Source organism: Halichoerus grypus, chromosome 7 (assembly GCF_964656455.1).
Source record: "Halichoerus grypus chromosome 7, mHalGry1.hap1.1, whole genome shotgun sequence".
Taxonomy (NCBI): Eukaryota; Metazoa; Chordata; class Mammalia; order Carnivora; family Phocidae; genus Halichoerus; species Halichoerus grypus.
This window is the reverse complement of record NC_135718.1, coordinates 1,171,139-1,198,377: the sequence shown is the minus strand read 5'-3', so window position 1 is coordinate 1,198,377 and position 27,239 is coordinate 1,171,139. Positions and strand designations below refer to the sequence as shown.

Sequence of the window (27,239 nt, the reverse complement as noted above, 5' to 3'; positions counted from 1 at the left end):
CCCACGCACCGCGCCCCAAGGGTCGGAGGCCTGGGCTGCTGACAGGCCCCCCAGGGCCCGGGGACAGAGGCACCACCGTCAGAGGGCGCTGGACCACCGGCCCCCACCTCACCCCCTCAAGCCCCTCCTTCACGGAGGGGGTTCACGGAGCACGGCTCTCTGATGGGGGCTGCTATCTGCTCACAGGAGCGAAGACACTGTGAGATCGTGTAATTAACGGAGACTTTCGGGCCCTTCAATTAACTCAGTCTGCAGATGAGTGAAGTCCTGTTCTCTGGAGCATTGCACTTTTTTAATTAAAAGGAATTTGAGATCATTTTGTAAAGGTTTCTTGGATTCCACTGGACATGCCCACGCGGGCCCAAAGCCAGGTGGCCCCGCCTAGCTCCCAGTGACCAGGGTCCCCTCCGCTTTCTCAGCCTGCATGGCCGTCACGGTAAGACCCCAGGCGGGCCAGAGCTAGCAGAGGGTGGGGCTCACCTTTCCAAGGACCGAGGAGCCCTGTCTCCCGCGGAAGTGACCAGCCCTCCGGGGAGCCGTGCGGCACAAACCCGCTTCCCGGCCCCCAGGCCCGGCCCTGGAGGCTCTTGGCCTGCAGACCTGCTGGACGCAGTCAACACGGTCTCCACGTCCACCTCTGGGCACAAGATGGTCCTTCCTAACCTCCCGCCCCAGACAGACAGATGCCGGCCGCAGCAGGCAGACAGGCGAGTCTCACCCTCCCCAGGGCCCCAGCTCCCCCAGCACCGGGCCTTTCTCAAGATCCAAGGCTCCCTCTGCGGGGGGTCTGTGGGGTCCTGCAGAGACGAAACTCCTCCTGGGCCGTCAACCGCTCCAGCTGCTTCTCAAAGACACAGGAGCGAGAACATCCCAGACAGCAGCCTCCAAAGGGAAGTCCAGCTCGCCGTGCACGGCACCTCCCACCTCCACAGGGAGGAGGCGTCCACGCGGAGTGGACTGCTGGGGCACGCACAGCCCCGGACACTCGTGCACCAAGCAGGCGCCTCTCCCACACTCTCGAGGCTCACACATGCTCGCACACACACAGGCGTGAGTACGTCCTGCCAGGCCCAGGGGCAGGGACTCCCAGAGATGCTCTGGAAGCAACACCAGACCCTCAGCCTCAGTGGCACTGCCCAGCCGGTGGCTCGGTGCTCCCACTGGTTAGTGCAGTGGTTCTCAGCTGGGGGCGGTGTTATCCCCCGGGGACACGCGGCAACGCCTGGACGCATGACTGACGGTCACAGATGTGGACGGGGGTCTGCTGCGGGCACCAGTGTGTGGAGGCCCTGATGCTGCTAACGCCCTGCAGGGCAGGGGACCACCCCCACCCCACAGAATGGTCCGGGTCCAGATGTCCACGCTGTGGAGCCAGCTGGCTTCGAGGGGGCCCCTGCGCAGGGCAGCCCCCACTGGCTCAGCCTGTGGGAGTCCAGGGGATCCCGTGGGCAGAGCCACGCCCAGCCAAGGCCCCAAAGCCCCCCCATGCACCAGTGACGGCCCCAGGAGGCACCAGGACCCTCTGCGGAGGGAGGAGGCCATGGCCCTGGACACAAGGCACACACCTGCTCATCAGCCAGGTTCTCAGCTCCTGTCAGATGTGCGTTTCATAACCAGCCCACACGCAGAGTTTCCAACCTAATTCAGGGGAAGTGCTTTCGGGACACTTGCACCCGCATCTGCCGAAATTCATCCATCACGTTTGGCCCAAAGGCAAGTGCGGTCAGTCTCCCGCGTCTCCTTCCGACAGCCAGGGCAGCCGCCCCAATCCCGGCCCACCGCAGCCCCTGCCCAGACGGGTCCTAAAGCCTGGCTTCCTGGGACTGTTGTTCTGAGTGACCAGGCGGCTTGACCTAACGGCTCTGACAGCCGGAACAGAAAGCACGCCACCAGAGAAGATGGAACAGAGTGGTCAAGAACAGCAGCCAGGGTCCGGATGCCCCAAGGGCCCTGCTGCTGCTGGCTGGGGAACCGGGGTCACCCTGTGCCTGGTGCCCCCAGGGCCAGGGCCTTCTGATCAGACACAAAGCTAAGGAGTGAGGCTTTCCACAAGCAACAGATGAGCTGCCAGGAGAGCAGGGGGAGGGGCCAGAGGGCACCCAGCAGCAGGGGCTGTGGCCGGACACACGGGCTGGGAACATGGGGAGCCCGGGGAGGACACGGGGCCCCAAGCAGGGGTCAAGGCTTCAGGGCAACAGAACTTGAGTTTGGAGGGGCTGAATTTGGGAGTATGAGACACACAAGTGGTGGTGTCGAGTCAGAGACTGGACAGAAAAGTCTGGAACGTGGGAGGCAGGTCCTGGCTGGAGATATAAATTTGGGAGTCGGCATATGGATGACATTTGAGGCGGCCAATGCGTGAGTGTAGCGAGACGGAGTCGAGAAAGAAGGACCGGCCAAGGGGCCAGGAAGAAGCCCAGGTGGCGGCGACTGGGAAACCTCATGAAGGGAGGGATCTAGGAGGGGTCTAGGAGGGGTCCGGCGTGCCGGGGGCTGCCACGGGTCAGGGACGAGGAGGGCTGAGGACTGGGCATTACTCTCAGCCACGTGGACAGGACCTTTCCCAGAGCGCGGGGCCGTGGGCTCACGGGAGGGCTGGACACCGCAAGGACAAAGCAGGCCGAGGAGTTTCGCTGGAAATGGGGAGCAATAGGGACACGGCATCAACAGAGCTTTCTCAGCACGGGAGAAATGCAGCATGCTGTTACCTCGCTCCATAGGCATGCGTGAAAAGCCGTCAGGACGCCTGGTGCCGCGGGCCCCGGGGACACAGGGACCCGTGGCTCAGCCCTGTCCACCCTCAGAGCTTGTGGCACAAGCAACCAACGGCTGTGAGGCGTGGACAGAGCATGACACACAGCTCAGGCTCAGCCCTAGTGTCCCTGGAGCTGGATCTGCAGGCTCAGTGTCCTCCCCTCAGAGCCGGAATCGTGGACATCCTGCCATCCCAGAGCCCCCCAGATGTCCTGGGGCAGGGAGCACAGAGATGCACGCATTTTGTTGGGTCTATACCTAGGAATACAATCCCGGGTCGTAGGGGTCAATGCTGCCCCCCCAGCCAAAGACGGCCAGACATGGTCTAGGGCTGACCAGGCTGGGTTTACTGCTTCTTGCACCGTTGGGGCCCCGGGGCATCTCAGCAGCAGGGTGCTTGAAAGAATGGGTCATAAGGTTTGGGGGGGGCGGGGGCGCTACGGGGGTCGGGGCAGCAGAGCCTCAATGCCGTCAGGAGCCGTGTGCCACGCCGTGCTGTGCGCTCTCTGCCACGGGGTGTGTGTGCGTGCAGCTCCAATAAGGTCCTGCCGAGCAGTTTCCAGAGTGGCTGCGTGAATTCACACTCCCTGTGCCCGCGGCCGACAGCGCAGGTGCCCTCTGAACATACTCAGCTCGGTGACGGGGCGAGGAGTGCGTGAAGAGGTCAGCCTGGGCTTTAGAAAGACGGTCCTTTCCCAGGAACCCAGGCCTTGGATCCCAACACCGTCCCCGACAGAAGGACTGGGGCTCCCCGGAGAGCGGGCTGAGTCGAGGGCTGGGTCAGGGGATGCACCGGTCGGGCCAGAGGAGAAGGAAGTGCTCGGAAGGCTGCAGCCACGGGGGTGTGCCGAGGCCACGGGAGCCCACGCCGGAACAGCAGGAGAGACAAGAATGAAGTCATATTGGATTGTGACCCAAAGTGCAACACAGCAGCGTGTGAATGGGGAGAAGAGAAGGATCTTCGCAGAATTCCAAACCACTTACATAGACCCTCCCCTCAAGGAGGTGGAGCGTGACACCCACCCGACGCGTGGGCTGTGCGTGGTGGCGTCCTTCCAAAAGGTCAGTGTGGAGGGGACAGGACAGTCCAGTCCCCGGACAGGGGAGACTCCTCACAAGCGGCCTCAGCCGGGGGGTCAAGTCAACAGGTTCAGGGACCAGACAGACCCCTGCTGTGACGTGACCCCAGGTGCTTTCTCTGAGCCCTCCCCGAAGACCAGACCCCAGTGTAACCACGGGGAAAACCGCAGAGAAATCCTACAAAGCACCCGACAGTCATCCTCAAAACCGTCAAGGTCGTCAAAAACAGGGACAGGCTGAGACACCGCCGTGGCCCAAGGAATGTCAAGAGAGACCACGGAGTGTCACGTGGGGCCGTGGAACGGAAAAGGGATATTAAGTAAGAACGAAGAAAATCTGATTGAACTGTGGACTTCAGTTGCTCGGTTATGGCTGTTAATTTTACGTGTCAACTGCGGGCGCCCCGATTACACACTACCCTGCGCGTGTCTGGGGTGTTCCAGGTGACGTTAGCACCGGAGTCCGAGCATTCGGTAAAGCAGGTCCCCCCCAGCAAGGGTCTAACGGAGGAGGAGGGAGGGATTCCCCCTTTGTTCCCGCCTCACCGTCCGGGCGGCTCAGCTCAGGCTCTGCCTGCGGCCTGGGGGCTGCGCGTCGCCTCGCCGGGTCTGGGGCCTGCACACAGCACGCCGCACGCCCTCTGGCCTCCCGGACCGCGCCAGCAGCCCACTCCTCGAGACAGATCCCCGGACGTGCACGCGCACGCCCTGCACCTGCTCCGCATGTCGCTCCCCCGGAAAGCCCTGGCTAGGACGCGGACGTGTCCCCGTGCGCTCAGCAGGTGCGGCTGCCTGATGCCACACTGACGTAAGACACTCCGCGGAAACTAGGCGCGAGGACTCGCCGCTCTGCTTTCCCGACTTTGCCGTAAATCTACAAGATTCTGAAATAAGTATATAAGGAAAAAGTTTTTAAAAAGCCATACCCGCTTTGTCTGTGTGGGAGCTCGGACTGGGAAGTGGCGGGACGGACGCACAGGGCTGTGGTCTCAATGCTGAGATTACATAAGACACTGAATTTCCTCATTTTTTTTTTTTTAAGATTTTATTTATTTATTTGAGAGAGAGAATGAGATAGAGAGAGCATGAGAGGGGGGAGGGTGAGAGGGAGAAGCAGACTCCCTGCTGAGCAGGGAGCCCGATGCGGGACTCGATCCTGGGAGTCCAGGATCATGACCTGAGCCGAAGGCAGTCACTCAACCAACTGAGCCACCCAGGCGCCCTCCTCATATTTTTTTCTTGTCATTTTTCGTTATATAATAAAAAGCTATAAAGTAAAAAAAAAAAAAAAAAAATCATCCTGGCAACAGCGTCTGGTGGCTAGATGAGCAGCCACATAATTCATCACCCAAAGCAGGACACGTCCGAGGGTGACAGGGATGCTATTAATCGCCATGCCCGGTCACGTCCAGCGACCACAGGTGTGCGGTCACCACGCGGAGGCAGGATCGCTGGCTGCGCCCTCCCTAAGTCCCTAAGCACAGGTGGCCCTGGAAAGGAGCTGGGTCAGCAGGTAGGGAGTGGCGGTAAGGGGCCGCACACTGCGTCTGCCTCACAGGCTCCGTCCCCACGACACCCAGCTCGCTGTTCGCTTCCGGAGGCCCTTCATCCATCAGGCCCCTTACTTCTGCACATTCTAATTGTCGTGGGCTCTGGTAAAACGACATCAGGATCCTAATAACTGGGGATTCCACGGTCCGACTCCCAGTGCCACGGTATGCCCTCGGCAAGAGCTGCAGAGACGCGCCCCTTGGGGCTGGGGTCTCCCTTCCCTGTCATGGTGGCCCTGTAAGCCCACACAGCCAGCCACCCCGCCACGGCCTACCGATGCCTGTCTCAGGGCCCGCTTGCTGCTCAAGCACCTTGCAGGACTGGAGGGAGGGGCCACCCGGGTTTTCCAACCGCCAAATGTGGCCACAGGGCCCCCTAGTCCAGGCATGGGGGTCACACATGTGGGGACAGGGCCCCCTCTCTTTGCAACTTCCTTCCTTCCTGTGTCCCTGGACCCCACTCTCTCAGTCGTGTGCTAACTTTGCAAATCATCCTTTCTGCCTGAGGAGCCAAAATATGACTTCAGAAACACAAGATGACCTTGATTCTTGAAGAAAAAGAGAAAACACAGGAATTGGGCCAACACAAACAGACATGACCTAGGATAGCCGCAGGTGGGTCCCCCGGAGCACAGGGACCTCTGAAGCCAGGGCGCGGGTGACTCGCCCAGCAAAGTGTCCATAACCAGGTGGGGACACAGGTTGGCAGCCTCCTGGCTTCTTGGACCCACCGTGCTTCCCCTCAGAGGCCTGAACTGAACTCAGTGTGTGTCCCAATGTTTCCGGGGGCTCTGAAACAGCGACTGCTGAGCTGGGTGCTGCTGGGTCCTCTTGGCCACACTGGCATCCTGCGTGGCCCCAGGTTCGAGGTGGCCCAGAGGGAACGCGGGCAACACGGGAAGGCAGGCACAAGGCGGTGGTCCTGATGCCCTGAGAGAGAGGCCAGGTGACAGGGGCTTCCACCTTGTCCCTGTCCTCCCCTGCCCTCCCCTGCCCTCCCCCTCCCCTCCCCCTCCCCTCCCCTGCCCTCCCCTGCCCTCCCCCTCCCCTCCCCTGCCCTCCCCAGCCCTCCCCTGCCCTCCCCCTCCCCTCCCCAGCCCTCCCCTGCCCTCCCCAGCCCTCCTCTGCCCTCCCCCTGCCCGGTCCAGCTCCATCTGACAGCCAGCCCCGCCAACCACCCCCAGGTGCAGAGTATTGGCCCTGTGCATTCCCTCTCCTGAACCTGAGCCGGACGGGGGACCTGCTCCAGCCCATGGTGCCCATCCACGCCACCCCGTGCCTCGGCCTCAGTGCACCCAGAGTGGTGGGAGGAAATCCCCCTCTCCCACTGCGGAGACCAGTGGACACGGAGGAGCCCTGAGGCCACAGAGGACAGCTGGTGGTTTAAAATATGCCCACATATTCTTTGACATTTGCTTCAAAGGGAGGAGCCCGATACCCCCGTGAGTGTGGGGCGGGCACAGTGACTGGCTGTGGACACACGGCCTAAGGTGGGCGTGCCCGCACGTGACCTCAGTCTGGGGCCTAGAAGGCCCCGGGGCTCCTCCTGTCTCCTGGCTCGCACAGAGGCTGGCCGCCATGGCGGGAGGCCACGCAAGCAGCTCCACGGAGAGGCCCACGTGGTGGGGAGCTGGCTTGGGAGCAGGGCCCCCACCCGCCCAAGCTGCAGACGGTGCAGCCGGAGCCGACAGCTGCATGGGGACGGCGAGGGGGCCCTGAGCCACACGCACCAGAAGAGCCGCCCCGACCTAACCGCTCCCAGACACCGATGCGATGTGCCTGGAGCCGTCTGAGGCCGCTGTTCGCAACAGATCCCAGGAGTAGATAACAAATAGCGGACAGCGAGACCGAGACCCCCAGGGACGTGACCCGGGCGAGCCTGCCAACCGCCTCCATTCCAGCTGAGAATGAGGCCCCCCGTTGGGGACCGAGGACGCGCCGCGGGGGGCCTGGATCCGCAGGCGTCATGAGCAGCAGGGAGACCCGTCCCCACGGGCCCTGACCCATCGTGAGACTTAATAAGCACAGGTGTTGCTGTGTCCCTAGGTTTGGGGTAGTTTATCACCAGCAACAACTAAGGGTGCGGGGACCCCGCCCCGGCCTCCAGCGGGAAGCTGGTGGGAAGGACACGGGCCAGCCGGGCACCAGGAGAGACAAGGGGCTGGACGAGAAGCACTGAGCACGCAGCAGACCCCCCCTCGCCCGCACGGGGTCACAGCAAGGACGAATGAAAGCCGCGCAGTGAAAGGCGCGCGTGTCCGTGCCATGCCTGACACACTCACAAAGAAATGACAAAGTCGTCTATTTCTCGCTTTTGCCACAAGTTCCGCCTTGTGCATACAAAGCATGAAGAGTCATGATGTGAATTCTGAAAGCAGAGACCTTTCTAAAGTCAACTTTTTAAATCACTGTGAGAAAGTGAATGTACTCAGCTCCTATTTTTAATAAATTGGGGGCGACACTGACTCCCACCTACACCCTCTCCTGGCTTCAGAACCTAAATAACATCCCCAGGGTTTTCACAGGATCGAACGGGCCTGCGCCTGAGCTGCCGTGCTGGGGACCATCCGTGGGCTCCGTGTCACATCGGGGGAAACGTGGGCAGGGAGACGCAGCCCTTCTCACAGCTGAGAAGCCTGCTCTCTGCCCTCGGCCACACTGATAGCAGTTGGCTGCCCTGGTTTTTAAAATAATAGACTTTAGGGGCACCTGGGGGGCTCAGTCATTGAGCGTCTCCCTTAGGCTCAGGTCAGGGTCCCAGGGTCCTGGGATCGAGCCCCGCATCAGGCTCCCTGCTCCCCGGGAAGCCCGCTTCTCCCTCTCCCACTCCCCCTGCTTGTGTTCCCTCTCTCGCTGTGTCTCTCTGTCAAATAAATACATAAAATCTTAAAAAAATAAAATAATAGATTTTAGGTCAATGACAAAAACATTTTTTGATGAAGCAGGCATCCCAGATTTTAAAAATAACAATAATTTTATTAATTACAGCTTCTCCCAAATTGTCTCAAATTCTGATCATTAAAATCATTCAGCGTTTGGATCCAGCCAGTGTATGGGGAAGGGAGAAGTAGCCCAGCATGTCCCACAGGGTGCCCGGCCAGCTCACTGCCTGGGTGGGAAGGCGCACCCCGAGAGGCACTCTGGGCATGGCCAAGCCCTCAGGGGGAAGACATATTGATCCCACCTAATGGACGGGGAGCAGGGATGGAGAAGGCTTGCATGCTGAGGACAGCAAGGTCTAACCATTTCTTGGAATATCAGCCAGGAGCAAGAGTGGCTACCAAAGCTTTATTTTTACCTACGGTTATACACAGATTGCAGAGAGAGGCAGGTATGAAGAAACAGACAGTTCAACATATTTTTAAGTGAGGAAGAACAATCTGGACAGGAAGGAAAAGCGACAGCAGGTGGAAGGCCTGGTCTTTCACCAAGGTGAATGCCGAGTTTGAATGAGCTTCCTACGGATGGGGAACTGAGCACAGGCCCCTAAAATAAGAACCAACGGGTTCCAAAGAGGACCAGAGCGGCCACTTGGGCCCCCCAGGAGGGCAGACCGCACCCATCAGCCCTGCAGCGAGGCCCTCGGGGTGGGGCCGGAGCCGCCATGCTCCCCACGCACGTGGGTGGGAAGCCGAGCGCCCTCCAAGCAGCCAGCTCTGGGATCAAGCATCTACTCACCCCTCAGCAACCCGCGGCTGGTGGCAGTCGCACCAGCAGCCCTGGGGAGGGGTCAGGGGAAAGATGCCAAGTCCCCACTTACAATGAAGGAAGACCGGGGAATCGTGCGGTGGTTACGTGTGTGACAGGCGGTGCCTGAGGAGAGTAACGCAGAAATAAAAGCACAAACCAGAGACGTGGTGTCATCCCCTGCACGGCAGCTTGTCCCCAGAGGACGACGAGGGCACGTGTGGTCTCCCATCCAAGCCCATCGCCCTGCGCACCGAGCCCGGGGGGTCCTGCCCTCAACAGCCACGCCTGCTGTGCACCTGCTCAGCCCTCCCGACTCAGAGTGGATCGAGGACGGGCAGCAGGACAGGCAGACTTCTGGGCCCCACCCCAGACCTGCTCAATCAGAATCTGCCCCCTTCCCTGGGGACCCACGACGGCTGGAGACCCTGCTCGGGCCGCCCTGACCCTGTGCAGAATGAGCGCTATTCCACGGCTCTGCTTCCCTCAGACCATCAGCCCCAGAGCAAAAATTACCCCCGTTGCATTCTTACATTACTTCTCGACTGGAAAGCTGGGTGGTTAAATTTTTAAAAGAAAATCGGCTTATTTTTAGCACTTTAAAACACACAACCAGATGGACAGGCATGCAGAGCTGACGTGACAGTAGGTCCCAAGTCCATTCTAGGACCAGCCACGGGGAGAGAAACACATCGAGCTCCGTGGCTGCCCACAGGCCCTCCGGGACCCAGAAACCCAGGAACGAACATGCCAGGGGGCTTTCCAAAGGGACTGCATGCCCTCCTACCCAACTGGAACCCAAATACCCTCCCCCACACCAAGGGCCTCGGCACCGTTTCCGCCAGCTGGCAAAGGACCCCACGGTGTGCAGCCACCAGGCTTCTGGCCACCAAGGGAGACCTACAGTGTGGGGAGTGGGTGTGAACTGCCGTTAGCCCGAGTGTGGGCCCCACAAAAAACCGCCACCCTGTCTTCCCAGTTGGGAGGGAAGGAAACAGACTCCTAATAACCAGGGGCCAGACTGGCCCCAGAAACTCGGGCCCCATCAGCATTATGGGGCCAGCCACACATGCGCCCAGTGGCTCTCCTCAGCCCTGCGAGCTCTCAGGAACACAAAGGAAAAAGTGGGGCATAAGCACCATACGGTAACGGACCATCCTTCCTGGCGGTTCGTGGCGGAGCACCGAGAAAGGCCAAGCAAAGCAACTCAAAAACTCTGGCAACCAGCAAGGGTCTCAGCACAGTGGCCACTTCTAGGAGGAGTGTTTTAAAAAGAAGAGTGTTCCTTCATCCCAGCACTGATCAGCGTGAAATACGATGGGGAAAGAGATCCTGTTCACGGTTCAACAAAACACAGCAACCAACACACAGTAGAGGGCATTTTAAACTTAGAAACAGCCTAAATGTGCTCAACTTCGGAAAGCACGGGACCCCCCAGGAGGAAGACCCTCTAGCTGCCGGGTCACACGGTGCTCTGAATGGACTGGAAGTTTCCACGTATGCAATAAAAGGAGGCACAGACGTGGTCTTACCAACGGGGAAAGGGCACAGCAGTAACACGACACCAAGGCCGGAAACTGCCGGAAAGGAAGCTATTGATGAATCTGACCACACAAAAATTAAACACATCCGTACAAAAAAACCCCTAGCAGCGTTGCAAGATAAATGGCAAACGTGCGTGGGGTGTGGGGGGCGCTGTGCCAGGGTACGGCTTTGCAGACCCGGAACGGGGCAAAGACACGGGGCCGCCACGGTCCCAGCGGGAGGCAGGGGCTCGGCGGGGTGCCAGAGCTCCCCAAGAGACAGATGCCCCGACGTGAGCAGCAAAGACACGGTCAATCCCACCAGCAGTCAGAGAAACTCCAAGCATTCATACAGTCCTTTCCCCTTTCAGACTGCCAGAAGTCTGGAGCATCGCTAGCAGCCAAAGCTGAGGATTCAGGGAAAGAGGACTTCTGAGCATGCCCAGAACAGGCAACGGCCGTGCGTCCCGGCCACTCAGTGCTCTGCCCCCCGTCTCTCTCCTGTCTGCTGCCGGTCCCCCACGTGCCCCTTCGTCTGCTTACCCCGCACACAGCAGCCACATCTTGAGTGGCCGCCATGGAAGGCGCGCCCAGGACAGCACCTGGTGCACAGAGGGACCGTTCCTACGGGCGCCAGCAGGTCAGCTGGTCGAGGTGCCTTACGTGGACACAGTTCTGGGGTGGCAGGTCGTTCCTCCATGCAGGAACATGAGCACACAGAGATGCTCATTGCCAGGTTTGTGATATTGTGTTTGTGAAGAAAGTGGAAACATCCCAGTGTCCTCCAGCAGGAAATGAGGTGAGCAGAGAACATCATGTCTACACGGAGCAAGGCTGAAGGGCAGGGACGCGGCCCTGGCCACCCGTCAGAACCACCAGCCGGACAAGACAGGCGTGCCGAGCTCCACCCCCAACGGGAATTCCTGGGGGGCGGGGACCAGGCATCCGTAGTTTTAAGAGCACCATGGAGTCTAGCTCCCAGCCAGGCTTGAGGGCCGCTCTTGTGAATCCAGCCAACAAATGCTGTAGATCTATCAGATGTTGGCGACATCCCGCTAAGTAAAAAAGCGGGTTACGACCAAGCCATATATGGAATGTGATCCCATTTCTGCACCAAAGGAAAAAAGTGTGTTTCTCCACGGCTGGAAGCGTGAGAACATTCCTAGAACAAAGCTGCAGAAAACACACACTGACATGCTCGCTGCGGAGAGTCTTGGTGCTAAACCTACACGTCTGGATTTTCCTATTTAGGGCAATTTTAGGAAAAACAGGAAAGTATACACATGTATACATTTTAATGCTTCTATAATTAGAAATAAACAAAGGATTTCTTTTTACATTTTAAGAAAGGTGACTTGAGAATCCGGTGGCCTCCCGTCCTGGCGTGCTGCCCACCCACCCAACAGTCCCGGGCAAGGTGTTCTGCGGCCTTCAAGGACTCCTTATTCCCAGTCTTCTCTGGGGGAGCAAATCTCGCCGTGATTAGTGGTCCCCCACTAGGAAGCTAACGTCACATTGGGTTTGAGTGCTGGCCATGACTATGGAGAAGGGCGGGCGCCCCACTGGGTTGCGGACCTGCTCAGCAGGGCAGCTGGAGCCCCCTCAGCACCGCTCAGCAGCCTCATGACCAAGACCGTGTGGACCGTGTGGACGAAGGGGCTCGTGAAATAGCGCGAAATAGCGCGGCTCTGGGGCAGGGCAGCCGAGGAAAGACAGGTCCCTGGCAGGTTCGGCCCCTGAAATCCACGGCTCCCCGAAGTCAGCGAGGGATGGGAGCGGAGGAGGTGTGGCGTTAGGGGGAGAAGGAAAGGTGCCCCTGGTCCCAGCGTGAGACAGAGGTGCAGAGAATCTGCACCTGCGCCCGGCACCTGCCAAGTATCCACAGGGGCTCTAGACTCCGCGGGACTGACGGGGACGAGGACACTTCTCTATCACAACCACGCTTTCTAGTTGGGGTTTACCTGGCACTCTGTGAAACTGCCTTTTTCTTTTCTTTTATCCTTTTCTCTGCATACCAAACTTGATATATTAATTGGGAGTTTTAATCCAAAAAATTCATCAGAAGGTCTTCCATTGCCATAGCAACCGTGCAGTCACAGTAAATGCACGTCCGCGGCACAACACGGCCGCCTCTTCAGGCCCGCTCGGCAGCGGGGCCGGCAAAGTGATGCAGCCCCCGTCCGGGGGGGCCGGGGGCCACTTCACACCGGCCTGGAAGAGAGCTGGGGCTCAGGGGCCACGCCTGCCCCCGACTCGCCTTCCTCCGTCCCAAACCCCATTCCCTATTCCTTAAATAAGCCCACAGCCCTCTCTGCAAGCTCGTGCCGAGATGCTTGAGCCGTAGGTGCCCCGACGATGGAACGCACACGTGGGACGACGCGGCTGTCCGGCCAGATGACGCGGACGGCTGCCGCGCCCAAGCTCACCAAACAAAGCCCGGATAAGTCCCGACGGTGGGTTCAGTTTGGGGATGTGGCCGCCGTGCCAAGTGATGAGCAAGTAACTGATGTCACATGTCCTAAAGAGCAAGCACCTGTAGCAGACTCAGCGCCCCACCTCCCACCTCCCGAAGCAGCTGCGGCCTCGGCCGACCCACTGCAGGCAAATGCAGGGGTTGGGGGTGCGCCGAATAATTCTCAAATCAGATTGCGAGCAGCATCGACAGATTCTGTGCTCTTTTTGCCTTTTTAATGATCCATGAAATCTGAGACATAACGCACTGTGAGCCAGTAGAAAAATCCTACGTTAGAAAGCTGAAGGCAACCCCCGAGCAACATCAGTTTCTCTACTCCCGAGTTCTCTGCCTCGGAGAGCACAAGGCTAGGGCATGGAAAGAGTGGCCAGCTCTTGGCTGACCCAGCGAGCACAGAACTCAGATGTGTTTCTCAGACACCTTCTCATCGTGCAGCCAGAGAAGCTTCCTGACCAGTTCCTAATGCACTCTGAGCTTTCCTTACTCGGAATATTTATGTTGAAAACAAAAATGCATAACATAGGAAAGACTCACAGCACTGAGTTCTGCTGCCCCAGAGCTCAGGGCACAAGGACGGCAGACCCAGAACACACCGGACTGATGGGGCGGGTCCGAATGCCCCTCCCCTGCTGACCCTGGCCACGCTCAGCAGCCCGGCACCCCCTGGCCAGCCCACGGCAGCCTCTCCGTCCCTCCGATGACCACCCGCACGCGGCCTGCGCACTCACCACCACTGAGCCTGAGGTCGTACTACTGTGATTTCCTATTATGCTTAAATTATTTATCACAACAAATAGTTTGGGCTCCTGTGCTGAGCTGTGCTCTAAAATTATAAAAGACCCATCTTAACCTCTGCAGGCTGCCTACAGATGAAAAAATGCATATTTCAACTATTTTAAGAAAATGTCAAAAAAACATCAAATGTGTCATCATTGTACTATTTAAACTATCTCCATGACATCCATAGAAAAGAGCCGTATGTGTGCGTGCGAATGTATCCCGGTGCCCCAGAGGCAGACCTTCCCTGCAGGCAGCTGCCAAGTGAAAGGTGGCCGGTCACCTGTTTTCCATGGGCACCTGCCGCCGCGTGGCCACTCAAAGAGATACGGGTGGGTGGTCGGGGTCAGCAGCTTTACCTGCAGGAGGACCTGAAAGGAAACTCTCAAAGGGAGTTCCCAAAGGGCAGGTCTCCGCACAAAGGCAAAGCCTTCTCCACCGCACGTCTGAGCCCAAAGGTTGGGCATGTGGGGGCCACACCACCCTGTCAGCCGCAGAGCGAGAGCTCCCGGAGCCAGGGACCCCCACACCTGTGGGGCAGGCATCTTCCTTCGCAAAAGCGGCACACCACAGGGGCAGAGTAGACCAAGCCTGCGCACCACCCCTAGAAGGAAAATGAACACATGCAGCCCTCGCCACAGCGGGCGGCCGAGCCCGGACCCCTCCGACCACGGACCCTCACCCCGCAGGGCGGGCCGGAGCCCACTCCCGCCGCTGCGCCGCCGCTGGACACGGAGGAGGCAGGAGGGAGCCCCGGATGCGCGTGGGCTCCGCAGGCACCATCCGCGAGTTTCCTCGGAAACCGAGACGCCCCGGGATGCCTCCCCCCCGGGTGGTCGCAGTGTCTGCACGCGAGGAGATCCTACTGCCGCGGCCCCTCTGCGAGAGCGCGCAGGGTCCCCATGCGGCGCGGGTCCCCACGCTGTCCCCGGGAGCAGCCCGGGGCCCCCGCCGTGCGGCCGCGCTCACCGTCCTCCTTGTCGTCAAACACCGGCCTCCGCGCCGTGGCCGCCGACATGGAAGAGCCCATCCTCTTCTTCCACTTGCTCCACGGAAACAGGGGGCGCGGCTGCGCGCGGGCATCGCCCGCGTCCCGGGCCCGGGGCTGGCCGGCGGCGGGCGGCGGCGGGGCCGGGGGCGCGTCGGGGCCAGAGGGGCGCGCGCGGCTGGGGGGCGGCGAGCCGGGGGGCGCCGCGGCGCTGCTGCCCCTACGCTCCGCGCCGCTCCTCATCGCCGGGCCTGGGTGCGCGCCGCGGCCGGAGCCGGGGACATGGCCCGCCCGCAGGGCGGGGAGCGGGAGCCGGTGACAGGGCTCGCCGAGCGCCCCGGCCTCGGCGCTGGCGGGTCCTGGCTACCGGGCCGGTTCCGCCGACTGCCGGCGCGCGGGGGTGGGGCCGGGGCGGGGCTGGCGGGAGGAGTTGGGGTGGGACCGAGCGCTGGGGGCGGGACGGGGCGGAGGCCCGGCGGGCTGGCGCGGGAGGGGGCGCGCCACGCCCAGTGCCCACCGCCCACGTCGGGAGGGGCCTGGGCCGCACGGACACTGGGGCCGCAACGCCGACTGGGAGGCGGAGACAAGAGCGAGGGAGGGAAGGCCACGATTCCCTCCGGGTATCCTGGGACCCAGAAGGATGGGAAGAGTCCCGCTCTGCAAGGCGGCGGAGACTCGGGGCTCCCCTTGGGTCTCCCCACGCCCGCGGCCTCCACGAACAAAGCCGGCCGCCCGATGTGGGGCGGCCTTGAACTTGATCCTGCGGCTCTGCGCTTCTCGAGGCCGCGCGCCGGGCCCGGGAAGAGACGCTGGGAGACGGCGGCGCGGGGGCCGAGGCCGGGTTGGGGTCAGCGCGTGCAGGCCGGTCGTCCCGGCCGGGTGCCCATCCCGCGCTGCGGCTGCGCCCCGGGAGGGAGGGAGGGGGCGGGGCGGGCGCTGCAGGGGAGCCTGGCTTGCGAGCGCGCGCGCACTCACGCACTCGTGCACACGCGCTCTCGGGGTCCCCTTGGCTGGGTCCTCCCAGTGAGGCCGGCGGGACGCCACGCCGGAGCGGGAGCCCCTGGCCCGGGTGCACGCCGCCGGCCCTCCCGGGAACCGTGCGTCCGAGTTGCCCAGAGTCCCCTGGCCCTGCCGGGGTCCGAAGGGGCCTCGGCGCTCCAGGTTTGACCTCGGTGAGCCTCCTCCGCCCCTGCTTGCGAGGCCACGGGAGACCGCGGGAGTAAAGCGCTCGGCACAGCGGCCGCCCCAGGAGAAGGCTCTTTCAGTACCGCCTAGCTTCCCGCGCTCTGGACCCCGTCACTGAAGAATCTTTTTTTGTGATGGGTTGACTTATGGAAGCCTTAAGTTCTGCCTGGTGCGCAGGCCCAAAGCCTGTCATTCCTCCTCCCCCGGCCCCCCACCCCCCGTGAAATCCTGGAAGGGCCTTCTGCTCCCCCACAGTGAGAGCGGATCCCCATCCCCCCCCCACCCTGAGTTACCAGGCCCTGCGGGCGGATTTCCCACGGGGCCGCTCCTCCCTCCGCGCACATCCTTCAGCCACCCTGGGCTCTGCCCTGACCTCACAGCCCCTCTCCTGGCTCGACCCCCCAGCCCAGCTTGTGGTACTCAGTCTTGGTGGTCCCCACTCGGGTCTCTTTTCATGGTAGGCTATGCTCACCCCGCCTTTGAAATTCAGTGTGGCTCCTTGACCTGCTTGACCAATGAGATGTCAGCAGAGGAGACCAGTGTCCGCCTGCCTAAGAGGGAGCCCGCATCGCTTGGGACCACCTGCAGACCAGCCTCAAGCATGCAGGGCATGTCTTAAGCCATCCAGATGGGGGGAGTTACTTTTACCTGAGCAGAACCCAGGTTAGTCCACTGACCTTCTAGCCACAGCCCGTGTCCCTGCCTGGCTGACATGTGCGCATATCCGGTCTGGACGTAAACTGAGGCCTCCCAGATTGGGCTCAGCCTCCCTCCCTGGAGCTCCATCCAGCGCTCCCGTCCTGGGCTCCGACGCACACCTGCTATTTGCCAGTCGCTGTGCTCCCTGAGCAGGTGCCCTATAGGAATTCATCCTGCAGGAGCGAATGTGGAATGTTTTTGAAAAGGGGGGGCAGTGAGGCAGGGTTATGCTTAGAGCCACCGTCCCTGGGGCCGCACATCAGAATTCCCCCAAACCCACAGCAGCCTCGGATTGCCCAGTGCGGACTGACCACCCTGCCTTATCTCCTCTCCTTCCCAGACCCTCTAAAGGGGGCAGAATTAAAATAAAAAGGTATAACCAACCCCTGCCCAGAGGAAACAGAAGAGATTTTTTTTTTTTTTTAAGATTTATTTGAGAGAGAGAGAGAGAATGAGCCGTGGGGAGGGGCAGAGGCAGAGGGAGAAGCAGATGCCCCGCTGAGCAGGAAGCCTGACTCGGGGCTCGATCCCAGGACCCAGAGACCATGACCTGAGCCGAAGGCAGATGCCCAACCGACCGAGCTACCCAGGCGCCCCGAGAAAAGACTTTAGAAGGAAAAAACATGTCAGTGGATTCAGAAAGTGGCTGGAAACGTTACAGGGACCATTGGAGAGACTGAGGGCTTGTAGGTAACAGGGAGCACTGGGAGCGGGGCCACTGAGGGGCGGGGGGAGGAGCAGTAGAGCCCACAGGGCGACTTCCAGCGAGGGCAGCTGGGCACGGAGAGCCCTTCTCTGAAAGGACTTGTCTGAGAGGCACCAGGCCCAACAGAAGACAGTGAGGGGACCAGCAGAGATGAGTGGGGACATCTGCACACTGAACTGGGAGCCCCAAATGCCCAAGCAGGCACCCGCCCTGGGGTCAGGACATAAGAAGAACCTCCTCTGGGCACACTGAGCACCTCTCAGAAGACCCCTGGGCCCTAGGATTGTGGGTCCCTCACAGGCCCCAGCAGAAAAGAGCAGGAACCAGCACAGCAGACGGGCCTCTAGCTGGTCTCCGGGCTCAGGGCACAGCTCTGTCCGGGAAACCCCCTGTGCCTGGCCATGGGGCGGGGTCTCAGGAAGCCCAAGGACTGGCTATGCAAGCTGGAGCAGGCCCACAGCAGGGCACGAGACAGAAAAGGTTAGGGCTGCCTCACCTGCAGGCAGACCAGGTCACCTCAGCCACAAAGGTGACCATGGAATTCAGGGGAGGCCGGGAGGGAGCAAGGCTGGAACGGGGGCCAGCTGTGAGTGGAAGGGGGCACTGAGGCCAACAGAGTGTCCCTGGGTACCCTGGCTGCCCACACTGATCAGGAGCATCAGCTAGCTCGGGGCTGGCTGTCCTGTTCCGGTGACAGGAGACAGCCAGTGACTCAGTACCAGGTGAACATGTCTACCACATCAAGCATGCAGGAGCGCACACGGGACCGTGGGCGGTGTATGACCATGGGGCCACTTTATGGGGTGGCTGGGCAGGGTTCTGAGACTTGAGCATACACCAGCAGCCCTCTGAAGGCTGTGGCTGGGGCCTAGGACGCTGGCCCCAAGGTGGGAACAAGCTGGCGTGCGAGGACATGGAGGGCCCGTGTCTCTGGGGGACAGTGAGCACCCCCTGAGACAGGGAATGCAGAACAGCCAGGGGTTGATTTTGCACGAACGTGCACTGGTCTCTAATTTGTCCAAAAAAAGCTGTGCTTCCTGAGGGGGTACCCTTGACATTGAGTCAGGGAAGGTCACATGGCTGGGACCAGCACAGCCTTCAGTTCTCAGGCAGTCTCGTCTTAGGTCACTGTTGTGACATTGACGCTTGCCCGCGTCTTCGTGAACAGTCCTTTTATCAAACTGTGCTCAGACTGCCTGACTCCCATGTGCGGTTTCCCGCTCGGGAACGGATACCAGAACGGCCCCGGGAAACAGGAAACAGAAGCTCCGAAGGGATTCTGATCCCGGGGCACTCACCTGTGTGTGGGGCCCACGTTTAGCCTCGTCCCTGGCAAGAAGTGGAAAACGGGTGCCATCATCATTCTCCCCACGCATCAGTTCCCAGGGCTGCCTGAACAAAGCATCGCAAAGTGGGGGCTGAAAATAGCAGAAATGGATTCTCTCACAGCTCTGGAGGCTGGGCCGTTAGCAGGGCTGGTTCATTCTGGAGGTCCTGAGAGAGAACCCATCCCATCTCCAGGCTTCTGATCGCTCCTGGCAATCCTGGAGTCCCTTGGCTTGCAGAGGCGTCCCTCCAATCTCCACCTGCCTCGAGACATCGCATTTCATGTATGTGTCCTTGTCTTTGCTTCCCTTTGAAGGACATTTGCTGTAAGATTTAGGGCCCACCTTGGTGCAGGATGATATCAACTTGAGATCCTTACCTTAATTACAATCCTTAATTGCAAAAGCCCTCTTTCCAAACAAGGTCCTGTTCATAGGTTCTGGGTGGACCTCTCTTTTGGGGGGCCCACCCTTAAACCTGCCACAGTCCACTCTTTGGTCCCCCAACATCTATGTCCATGTCGTGTGCAGAATACATCCACTGCGTCCCGGCACCCCCAAAGCCTCAGCACTGCGGTATGAACTCCAGGCCTACAATCCCACCTAAGTGTGATCCGCTCGTGGGCCCCAGTGTCACCATCTGACTCCGGTGTGAGTGAGACTCTGGTTGTGTCCTGTCCCTGCTTCCAGAGTGCACAAGCACGGGACAGACATTCCCATCCCAGAAAGAGAAACTGAAGGAATGAAGGAGTCACTATTCCCAAGGAAATTCACAACCTCGCAGGGAAGCTTCAGTTAAGTTCCAAGGCCCGAGGAGAATCCTGTCACAGGACGCACCACCCTTGGGGCCGTTCTCCTTTCTTCCTGACAGGCCGCACATCCTTGCTGCTCAGCGGCTCCATCAGCCCCTGTCCTGCTTGTGGAGCTCTGTGCAGCCCGTAGCAGTCTTTCCCTGAGTCCTGAATCTGTTCCTCCCAGTCCCAGCCGGCGGGCTTCTGTTCCAGTGTCTTCAAGGGCCTGGTATGTGTCCCGTCACACAGGAGGGCCCTCCGCGGATCTCCCCCCCACGATCGCACCTGTACCCCTGGGCTCTGCTGAGACGGCCGGGTGGGTCCAGAGTCGCTCCGCTAAGCTCTCCAGCGAGTGGCTGCCTTGCTGGCACACTCTTGGCCTTCTGTTTAGAATGTGCTTTTCCGACAGTCCATTTCCCAATTTTTGTATTCTTTGCAATCTGGATAAGCCAAGAACCTCCCAAATCATTAGGGGCTGGTTCATTTCTGCTTAAGAGACCTTCCTCAGGGGTGCCTGGGTGGCTCGGTGGGTCAGGTGTCTGCCTTCGGCTGAGGTCAGGATCCCAGGGTCCTGGGTTCGAGTCCTGCATCGGGCTTCTTGCTCAGTGGGGAGTCTGCTTCTCCTTCTGCTGCTTCCCCTGCTCGTGCTCTATCAAATAAATAAGTAAATAAAATCTTTAATAAAGAGAGAGAGCTTCCTCAATTCACCTATTTTCTCTCCATTTTACTCTGCGCAGCAAGAGGAAAGCAACCCACACCTCTAACACTTTGCTTGTAAACCTCCTCAGCCAGCAACCAAGTTCATCATCATGTTCCACCCGACCTCAGAACACAATTCAGCCCACTTTTCTACCACTTTATAACTAGGCTCACTTTTCCTCTGGTTTCCGTAGCACGTTCCTGGTTTCCACCTGAGACCTCACCACCTCACCCCCTTTAACATGCACACATTCGCCAACACATGGTCGTAATGAAGAGTGTGTCCTCCAAGATAACATCCCTTACTTCCTTCTGAGCTCTCCCCAGCCCACCTCAAGGAGCCATATATCCACCAACTGTCTGTCCAGAGCGTTCCAGCTGAGTAATGAGACCCACCCAGATTACCCAGGGGGGTCTCCTTTGTTTCAACTTAACTGATGGCAGATGTTGACCACGGCTTCCTAGCACAGATCATAGCACACCTTCCCGGCAGCTGGTTTAGTATCTGGTTAAATAGCTCCAAGCCTAGCTGACACATAAAACTAACCATGACAGCTGTGGTAGAGTAGAGCATGGTGGGAGGAAGAGGGACCTCGGGAATCAGATGGGGACATCTGGGCACACGTAGGTGAGGTGGAGAACGTTGAACCCCCGAGTGTCCCTGAGCCTCCCTTGTTGGCAGGAGCAACCTTCCTCTCCCCCCGTGCACAGAAGCTTCTCAGCAGTTGTACCTGGAGTAGGTGCCTCTCGAGCTAACACCAATTGTTTTCAAGACCCACCCTTAACACCCCCATTGCCCAAAGGCCCCTAAGAGTCAGATGGTTGGATGGTCAGGAGACACCAGAGCATAGATGGACAAGTACAAAGACTGCTCTGGGAAGAGAGAGCCTTTATGCAAAAAGAGATACAAAACCTCACCTAACTGTAGCCAGGAGCAGCCATCGAAGTGGAGTCTAGAGCCATTGGCCCAGGAAGGAGGAAATAAGGCTCAGGACGGCCAAATCCATTGACCTGGCTGCATGTACCAAGATTTAAAATATTGATTTGAGCACCTGGAGGTGGCATTAATCACCATGCGGTTTGCATAAGGAGGGGCTGGACTCAGTGGTGGGGGCAGTTAATGAGACTGAACTTCCCTGGCCTTCTGCAGGTCCTCACTCCTCAGCGTGTACTGCAAGGACAACAGCAGTGGCCCCTTGGAGTGTTTTAGAAATGGAGAATCTCAGGCCCCACCCCAAACCTGCTGAGTCAGAGTATACACTTTAAAAATATGCATTTTACATGTAAATGTTTTCACATTAAAGTTTGAGAAGCATGGCCTAAAGAAGGAGGCTAAAGGCTCAGAAAGACAGGCAGGTAGAGTGGACTGACCCCAACCCTGCCCTCCCTCCTTGGTGAGGACACCTCCCTACTCCCTCCATCCCCTAACGTCGGGGTTAGTTGTTCTCCAGCCCCCAGGGAGCTCCGTGTGTCTGTCCTCTGAGGACCAGAGATGGATGTGGGGGTGCTACAATGGACTTGGGCTCCCGGGTCTCAGCAGTAACAGTGAGACCAGGGGTGGGGTCAGCTGGTAGCTCTGGGTGGCAAGGCCACCACAAGCAGCCCAGGACAGAGATGCAATCAGACATCTGCCCCACAGGGATCGATGGCAACACTCACTTGGTTGACCACAGAGTCCCTAGAAATGGGCTTGACAGTGTAGCTGGACATTGTAGGGTTGCTGGAGGAAAACTAACTACGTTAGAGAATTCACAGGAAAAGATGGACAATATGGGTGAGGAGACAGGTAATCTCAGGTGAGAAATGGAAAGTCTAGAATTGAAAGATACAATATCTGGATTTAAATTGTTTTCAACAGCCATACTATTCTATTGGAAAAATTAAAAGACAGCATCAGTAAACATGTAGACAGGTCAATAGAAATTATCAGTGATGTATGTGGAAAAATTGGAATAAAGTGGGTTCTTGTAAAGTGGAAAATGGCAGCCAACTTCTCAACAGGAGACGTGAAGAGAAGACAATGAAGCAACATCTTAACTTTGCTGAAAGGAAGAAACTCCAACATAGAATTCTGTATCAAAGGAGAATATTCTTCAAAAATAAAGGCTAAAAAAGGCATTTTGAGAGAAACAAACAACAGAGAGAATTTGTCACCAGCAGGAGAGCCCCATAACAAATAAAAAAGGAAGTTGTTCAAGGTAAACGGAAATCCTACTACTTGAAAAGCTTATCTTTAAAATTGGTTGGTGCGGCCACTATGGAAAACACTGTGGGGGTTCCATTCCACTTCTGGGTTTTTTAAAAAAAGGAAAACACCAGTTTGGAGAGATACATGCACCCCTACGTTCCCTGCAGCATTATTTGCAGCAACCAAGATTTGGAAGCCGCCTGAGTGTCCACTGATGGATGAAAGGTTAAAGAAGATGTGGTGTATATACACAATGGAATATTACTCAGCCATAAAAAAGAACAAAATCTGGCCATTTGCGACAACATGGATGGACCTAGAGGGTATAACCGTAAGAGAAATAAGTCAGCCAGAGAAAGAAAGATACCATATGATTTCACTCATATGTGGAATCTAAAAAACAAAACAAGTGAACAAACAAAAGAGAAGCACACAGATACAGGAAACAAACTTGGTTACCGGAGGGGGAGACGAGGGGTGGGGTTATATAACTGGAAGCTATAGAGTAAGTAAGTCCTGGGGACGTAATGTACAGCATAGCAGATGTAGTCAGTCATCCTGTAATTGTAATAACTTCGTATGAGGACGGACAATAACCAGACCCATCGTGGGGATCGTTTCATCACGTATGAAAGTATCGAATCACCGTGATGCACACCTGGAACTAAAATTAGGCATCGTGCCTCTTTCTGGTTGTAGGAAGGGTCAAATGGAGCTACGTACCCTCACCTTAGATGGGACATCTTGGCATGCCTCACACCACTGGCCCCTAGAAATTCCACTGAGGTAGAAGGCCGTTGAATTTTAGTCCGATTTACCTCCCACCTTCCAACATGTGAACATCAACAAGTGCAGAGTATTCGTACCTCCTGCTCCCTGGGTCCAAGCAGCATCACGTCACCAGTGTAATGGACCGGTGTGAGATCTTGTGGAAGGGAAAGGCGCTCGAGCTCTCGGCAAACAGAGTTACGACAACTGGCTGGAGGGGGACGCGCCCCTGAAGCCCACAGTGAGGGTGTGCTGCCTGAAAGCAGCTGCTTCCGGGGCGTCACTGATGGGGTGGACAGAAGGGCATTTTCCAAGTCGACAGCATGCCAGCCAAGGGGGCGTGCTGATCTGTTCAAGCAACACATCCACACTGGTGCAGCAGCTGCCATGGAGTCCCACCCGGCTACGCTCATGATAACATACTGCCATTTTCCAAGACGTAGGCCAGACAGGTGAGTTCAGCGGGGACATGGAGGCGATCACCACCCGGTGGCCCTGATCTCTGCAGCCCCTCCAGGAGGGCAGGGCCGCTTCTGGCGCACTATGTTCCGAGGAAGACGAAGTTCTTGTGGCCCCCCTCGGTCTTCCCCTCACTGCGCAGGTCTGGGCGGCAAGGTGGGGGTGCCACCAGCTGTTCTGTATGTCTATTCCAGTTGTGCCCCTGAAACTGGGGACACGACCACAGGGTGCCTTCTGGAGCAGGCCCGAACTAAAACTCCACTGATGAGGGCGCCTGGCTCAGCTGGGTAAACGTCTGGCTCTTGATTTCGGCTCAGGTCATGATCTCAGGGTCCTGGGGTGGGGCCCCGCATCGGGCTCCCTGCTCAGTGGGGGGTCAGCTGGAGATTCTCTTTCCCTCTGCCCCTCCCCCTGCTTGCATGCACATGCACGCACTCTCTCTCTCTCTAAAAATAAATAAATCTTTAAAAAAATAAATAGATAAAACTCCACTGATTACCTGACCTCCATAAGCTCCCACTCTGACTAGTGGGCCCGCGTGAGGTTCTGGGTCTCCTAGGATTGATGTCCGTTCAGAGCCAGTGTCCAGGAGTCCCAAGATGTCTGATGCCTTCCTTCCCCCAGTGCTCAGTTCCCCTGGTCAAAGGCCACCAGTACCTTTGGGGAAATCTGGGAGAAAGAGTAACATATACATTCCTGGTAGTGTCCTGGAGCCCTTCTTCAAGGGGACCTCTTCATTCAGGGGGCTCTGGGTGTCTACACTGGCTCTAGTCTGGAAACTATTGAGTGGCCATGGCTCCTATTTCTGTGATTCAGGCTAGACTTCTGTTCACTTGACCTGGAGCTTCTCTGACAGCACAGATCAAGTAAGAACTTGGCTTCCTATCTATTCCACCGGAAGACGCTAGGAACCAGCCAACACTACAGGGCTGCTCAGGTCAGACCACTCTGATGGCTGCTTTGCTTCTGCGCCCCATCATGGTCAGCACGCCCACCGTGCTCGTGGTGGCTAAGTGCTCAGCTGTCATTGCCCACGGCAGAACGGTTTAGCGCATTTAGGGGTGTATGTAGGATAGTCGTGTTAGGTGGAATTATGGTCTCGTTATGTCTTTGCTTGGAGCTTAAGTATAGTTCAAGGAGATGTGTATGGTGCCAAGGTGACAAGGTGTAGACTCGTGTCATGGTTCATTTTATGTGTTGACCCGACTGGGCTATGGGAAACCCAGACAGATGGCAAAACGTTATTTCTTGGTGTGTCTGTTGAAGATGATTCTGGAAGAGACTAATATTTGAATTGGTAGACTGAACAAGGCAGACTGTCTTACCCCCAAGTGGGTGGGCATCATCTAATCTGTTGGGGACCCGAATTCTCTCTCTAGGTTGTCGGAGCCGAAGGCAGACGCTTAACGACTGAGCCACCCAGGCATTCCATCCTGATTATTCTTTTAATCTCATTAGGCTCTAGAGTGGTAGCCCCCTTTTCCATTTCTGATATGGCCATTTTCTTTTGCTCTTTTTTTCTTATTCAATAATGCTAGGGTTTTATCGATTTTATTGATTGTTTTCAATAAACAGCTAGGCTGTCCACCTTTTCCTGTTCTCAGACATTGGATGGAGGTCCTGGCTCTCAGGCCTTCAGACGCTGGGACTTACACCAGCTATCCCCCGCCGCCCCCATAGTCCCATAGCCCCTTCCCTGGTTATCAGGCCTTTAGCCTTCAGACTGGGAGTTAGCCCTCAGCTCCCCTGGTTCTCCGGCTTGCAGATCGCAGATCCTGGTGCTTCTCAGCCTCCATAACCACAGGACCCAATTTCTATATATATATCTATATATATCTCTATAGATCCTATTGGTTCTGTTTCTTTGGAAAACCCTGACTTGTACGACAGCCCAAGAAAAAACCAGACAAGCCCCAATCATGGTAGGAGACTTAAATCTCCCTTTCTCGGTAACTGATAGAATAAGCACACACGCATGCAAAATTACTAAGGATGCAGAAGTTTGGGGAAAACCATTATCCACCTGCCCTAACCGGCATCTAGAGAATACCATCAAATCCTCTGCAGAGTTTACATCACTTTCAAATGTGCAAGGCCTATCCATGGAGATAAGCCATATCCCAGGACTAAAAGAAAAAGTTTCAGTAAATTTCAAAGTTTTGAAACCATACAGAATATGTCGTCTGAACACAACAAATTAAATAAGGCATCAGGGGTAACAAATGTCCTAAAGGTCTATGCACATTTGGAAATTAAGCAACGAACTTGAAATAATCCACAGACCAAACAATAAATCACAAAGGAGATTAGGACATATTTAAAACTGAATGACTATGAAAACCAACATAACAAAATTTGGGGGATACAGCTATTTTTAAATGCTTATAAGAAAAAAATCAGACAAGTTGAAAATCAATGATCTAAGTTCTATCTTAAGGGGTTAAAAAAGGAAGAGTAATTTAAATTCAGTGTGAGTAGAAGGAAGGAAAAGACATTAGAGCAGAAATCTATGAAACAACATGGTAAGTGAGAGAAAAAAAATCAACAAAGCAAATCATTGTTCCTTTGAAAACAATCAATAAAATTGATAAAACCCTAGCATTATTGAATAAGAAAAAAAGAGCAAAAAAAAATGGCCATATCAGAAATGGAAAAGGGGGCTACCACTATAGAGCCTAATGAGATTAAAAGAATAATCAGGATGGGACGCCTGGGTGGCTCAGTCGTTAAGCGTCTGCCTTCGGCTCAGGTCATGATCTCAGGGTCCTGGGATCGAGCCCCACATCAGGCTCCCTGCTCAGCAGAAAGTCCGCTTCTCCCTCTCCCACTCCCCCTGCTTGTGCGCTCTCTCTGTCTCACTCTCACTCTCTCTCAAATAAATAAATAAAATCTTTAAAAAAACACCAAAGTAATAAAAAAGAACAATCATGGAATATTGCAGAAATTTTGTGCCATAAATTCACAACTCAAATAAAGTGGAGAGGTCCTTTAAAAATGCAATTTGTCACGATTGATAGAAGAGAGAACATGAATAGGCCCATATGTGTGCACAAAACTGAATTTATAACTAAAAACATTCCCACAAAGAAAATTGCATTTGCTGAGAAAACTGAACATCCGTATGAGAACAATAAACTCAGACCTCTCCATGAATCCTAACTCGGAATGGATCAGAGGCCTCAGTGTAACAGCCAACACCGTGGAAGTTCCACAGGAAAACCCGGGGAAACCGACATGACTTTGTGTGAGGCAAAGAACTATCAGACGTGACACCAAAAGCTCGAGCCATTAAAAAACCAGAATGTGAAGCTGGAATGTGGTGCTGGTCCCACAACCCTATAAATTTTCAAAAAATCATTGAGTTGTGTCTGTTCAATGGGCTGCCGTCAGGAGTCTTTTGGTTTCTGGTTGTTATCTTTCCATTTTTATGAAAGTATAATTGACTTACTGCCAAACTGGCCCGTGGTACCTCAACAGGCATGTTTTAAGAGACTGCGAACAAGGGGGTGGGTGAAGTGGCTTCTTGGGTAGGGCAGAGGTCCACGCTGGACGGAGCTGCTCCCCAGACGGAGCTGGCCTAGGGCCATT

The 27,239-nt window shown here is 56.8% G+C and overlaps 1 protein-coding gene across 1 annotated transcript in view; it reads right to left on the bottom strand.

Annotated features, from left to right (window-relative positions):
* The window catches only part of STK32C (serine/threonine kinase 32C), a 71,510-nt gene extending 56,290 nt beyond the window's left edge, over window positions 1–15,220 (bottom strand). Inside the window, exon 1 of the mRNA XM_078076942.1 lies at window positions 14,813–15,220. Coding sequence (XP_077933068.1) covers window positions 14,813–15,074 — 262 coding nt within the window. The 5' untranslated portion in view covers window positions 15,075–15,220. The remainder of the gene's footprint in view (window positions 1–14,812) is intronic.
* Between the last annotated feature and the right edge of the window lie 12,019 nt (window positions 15,221–27,239).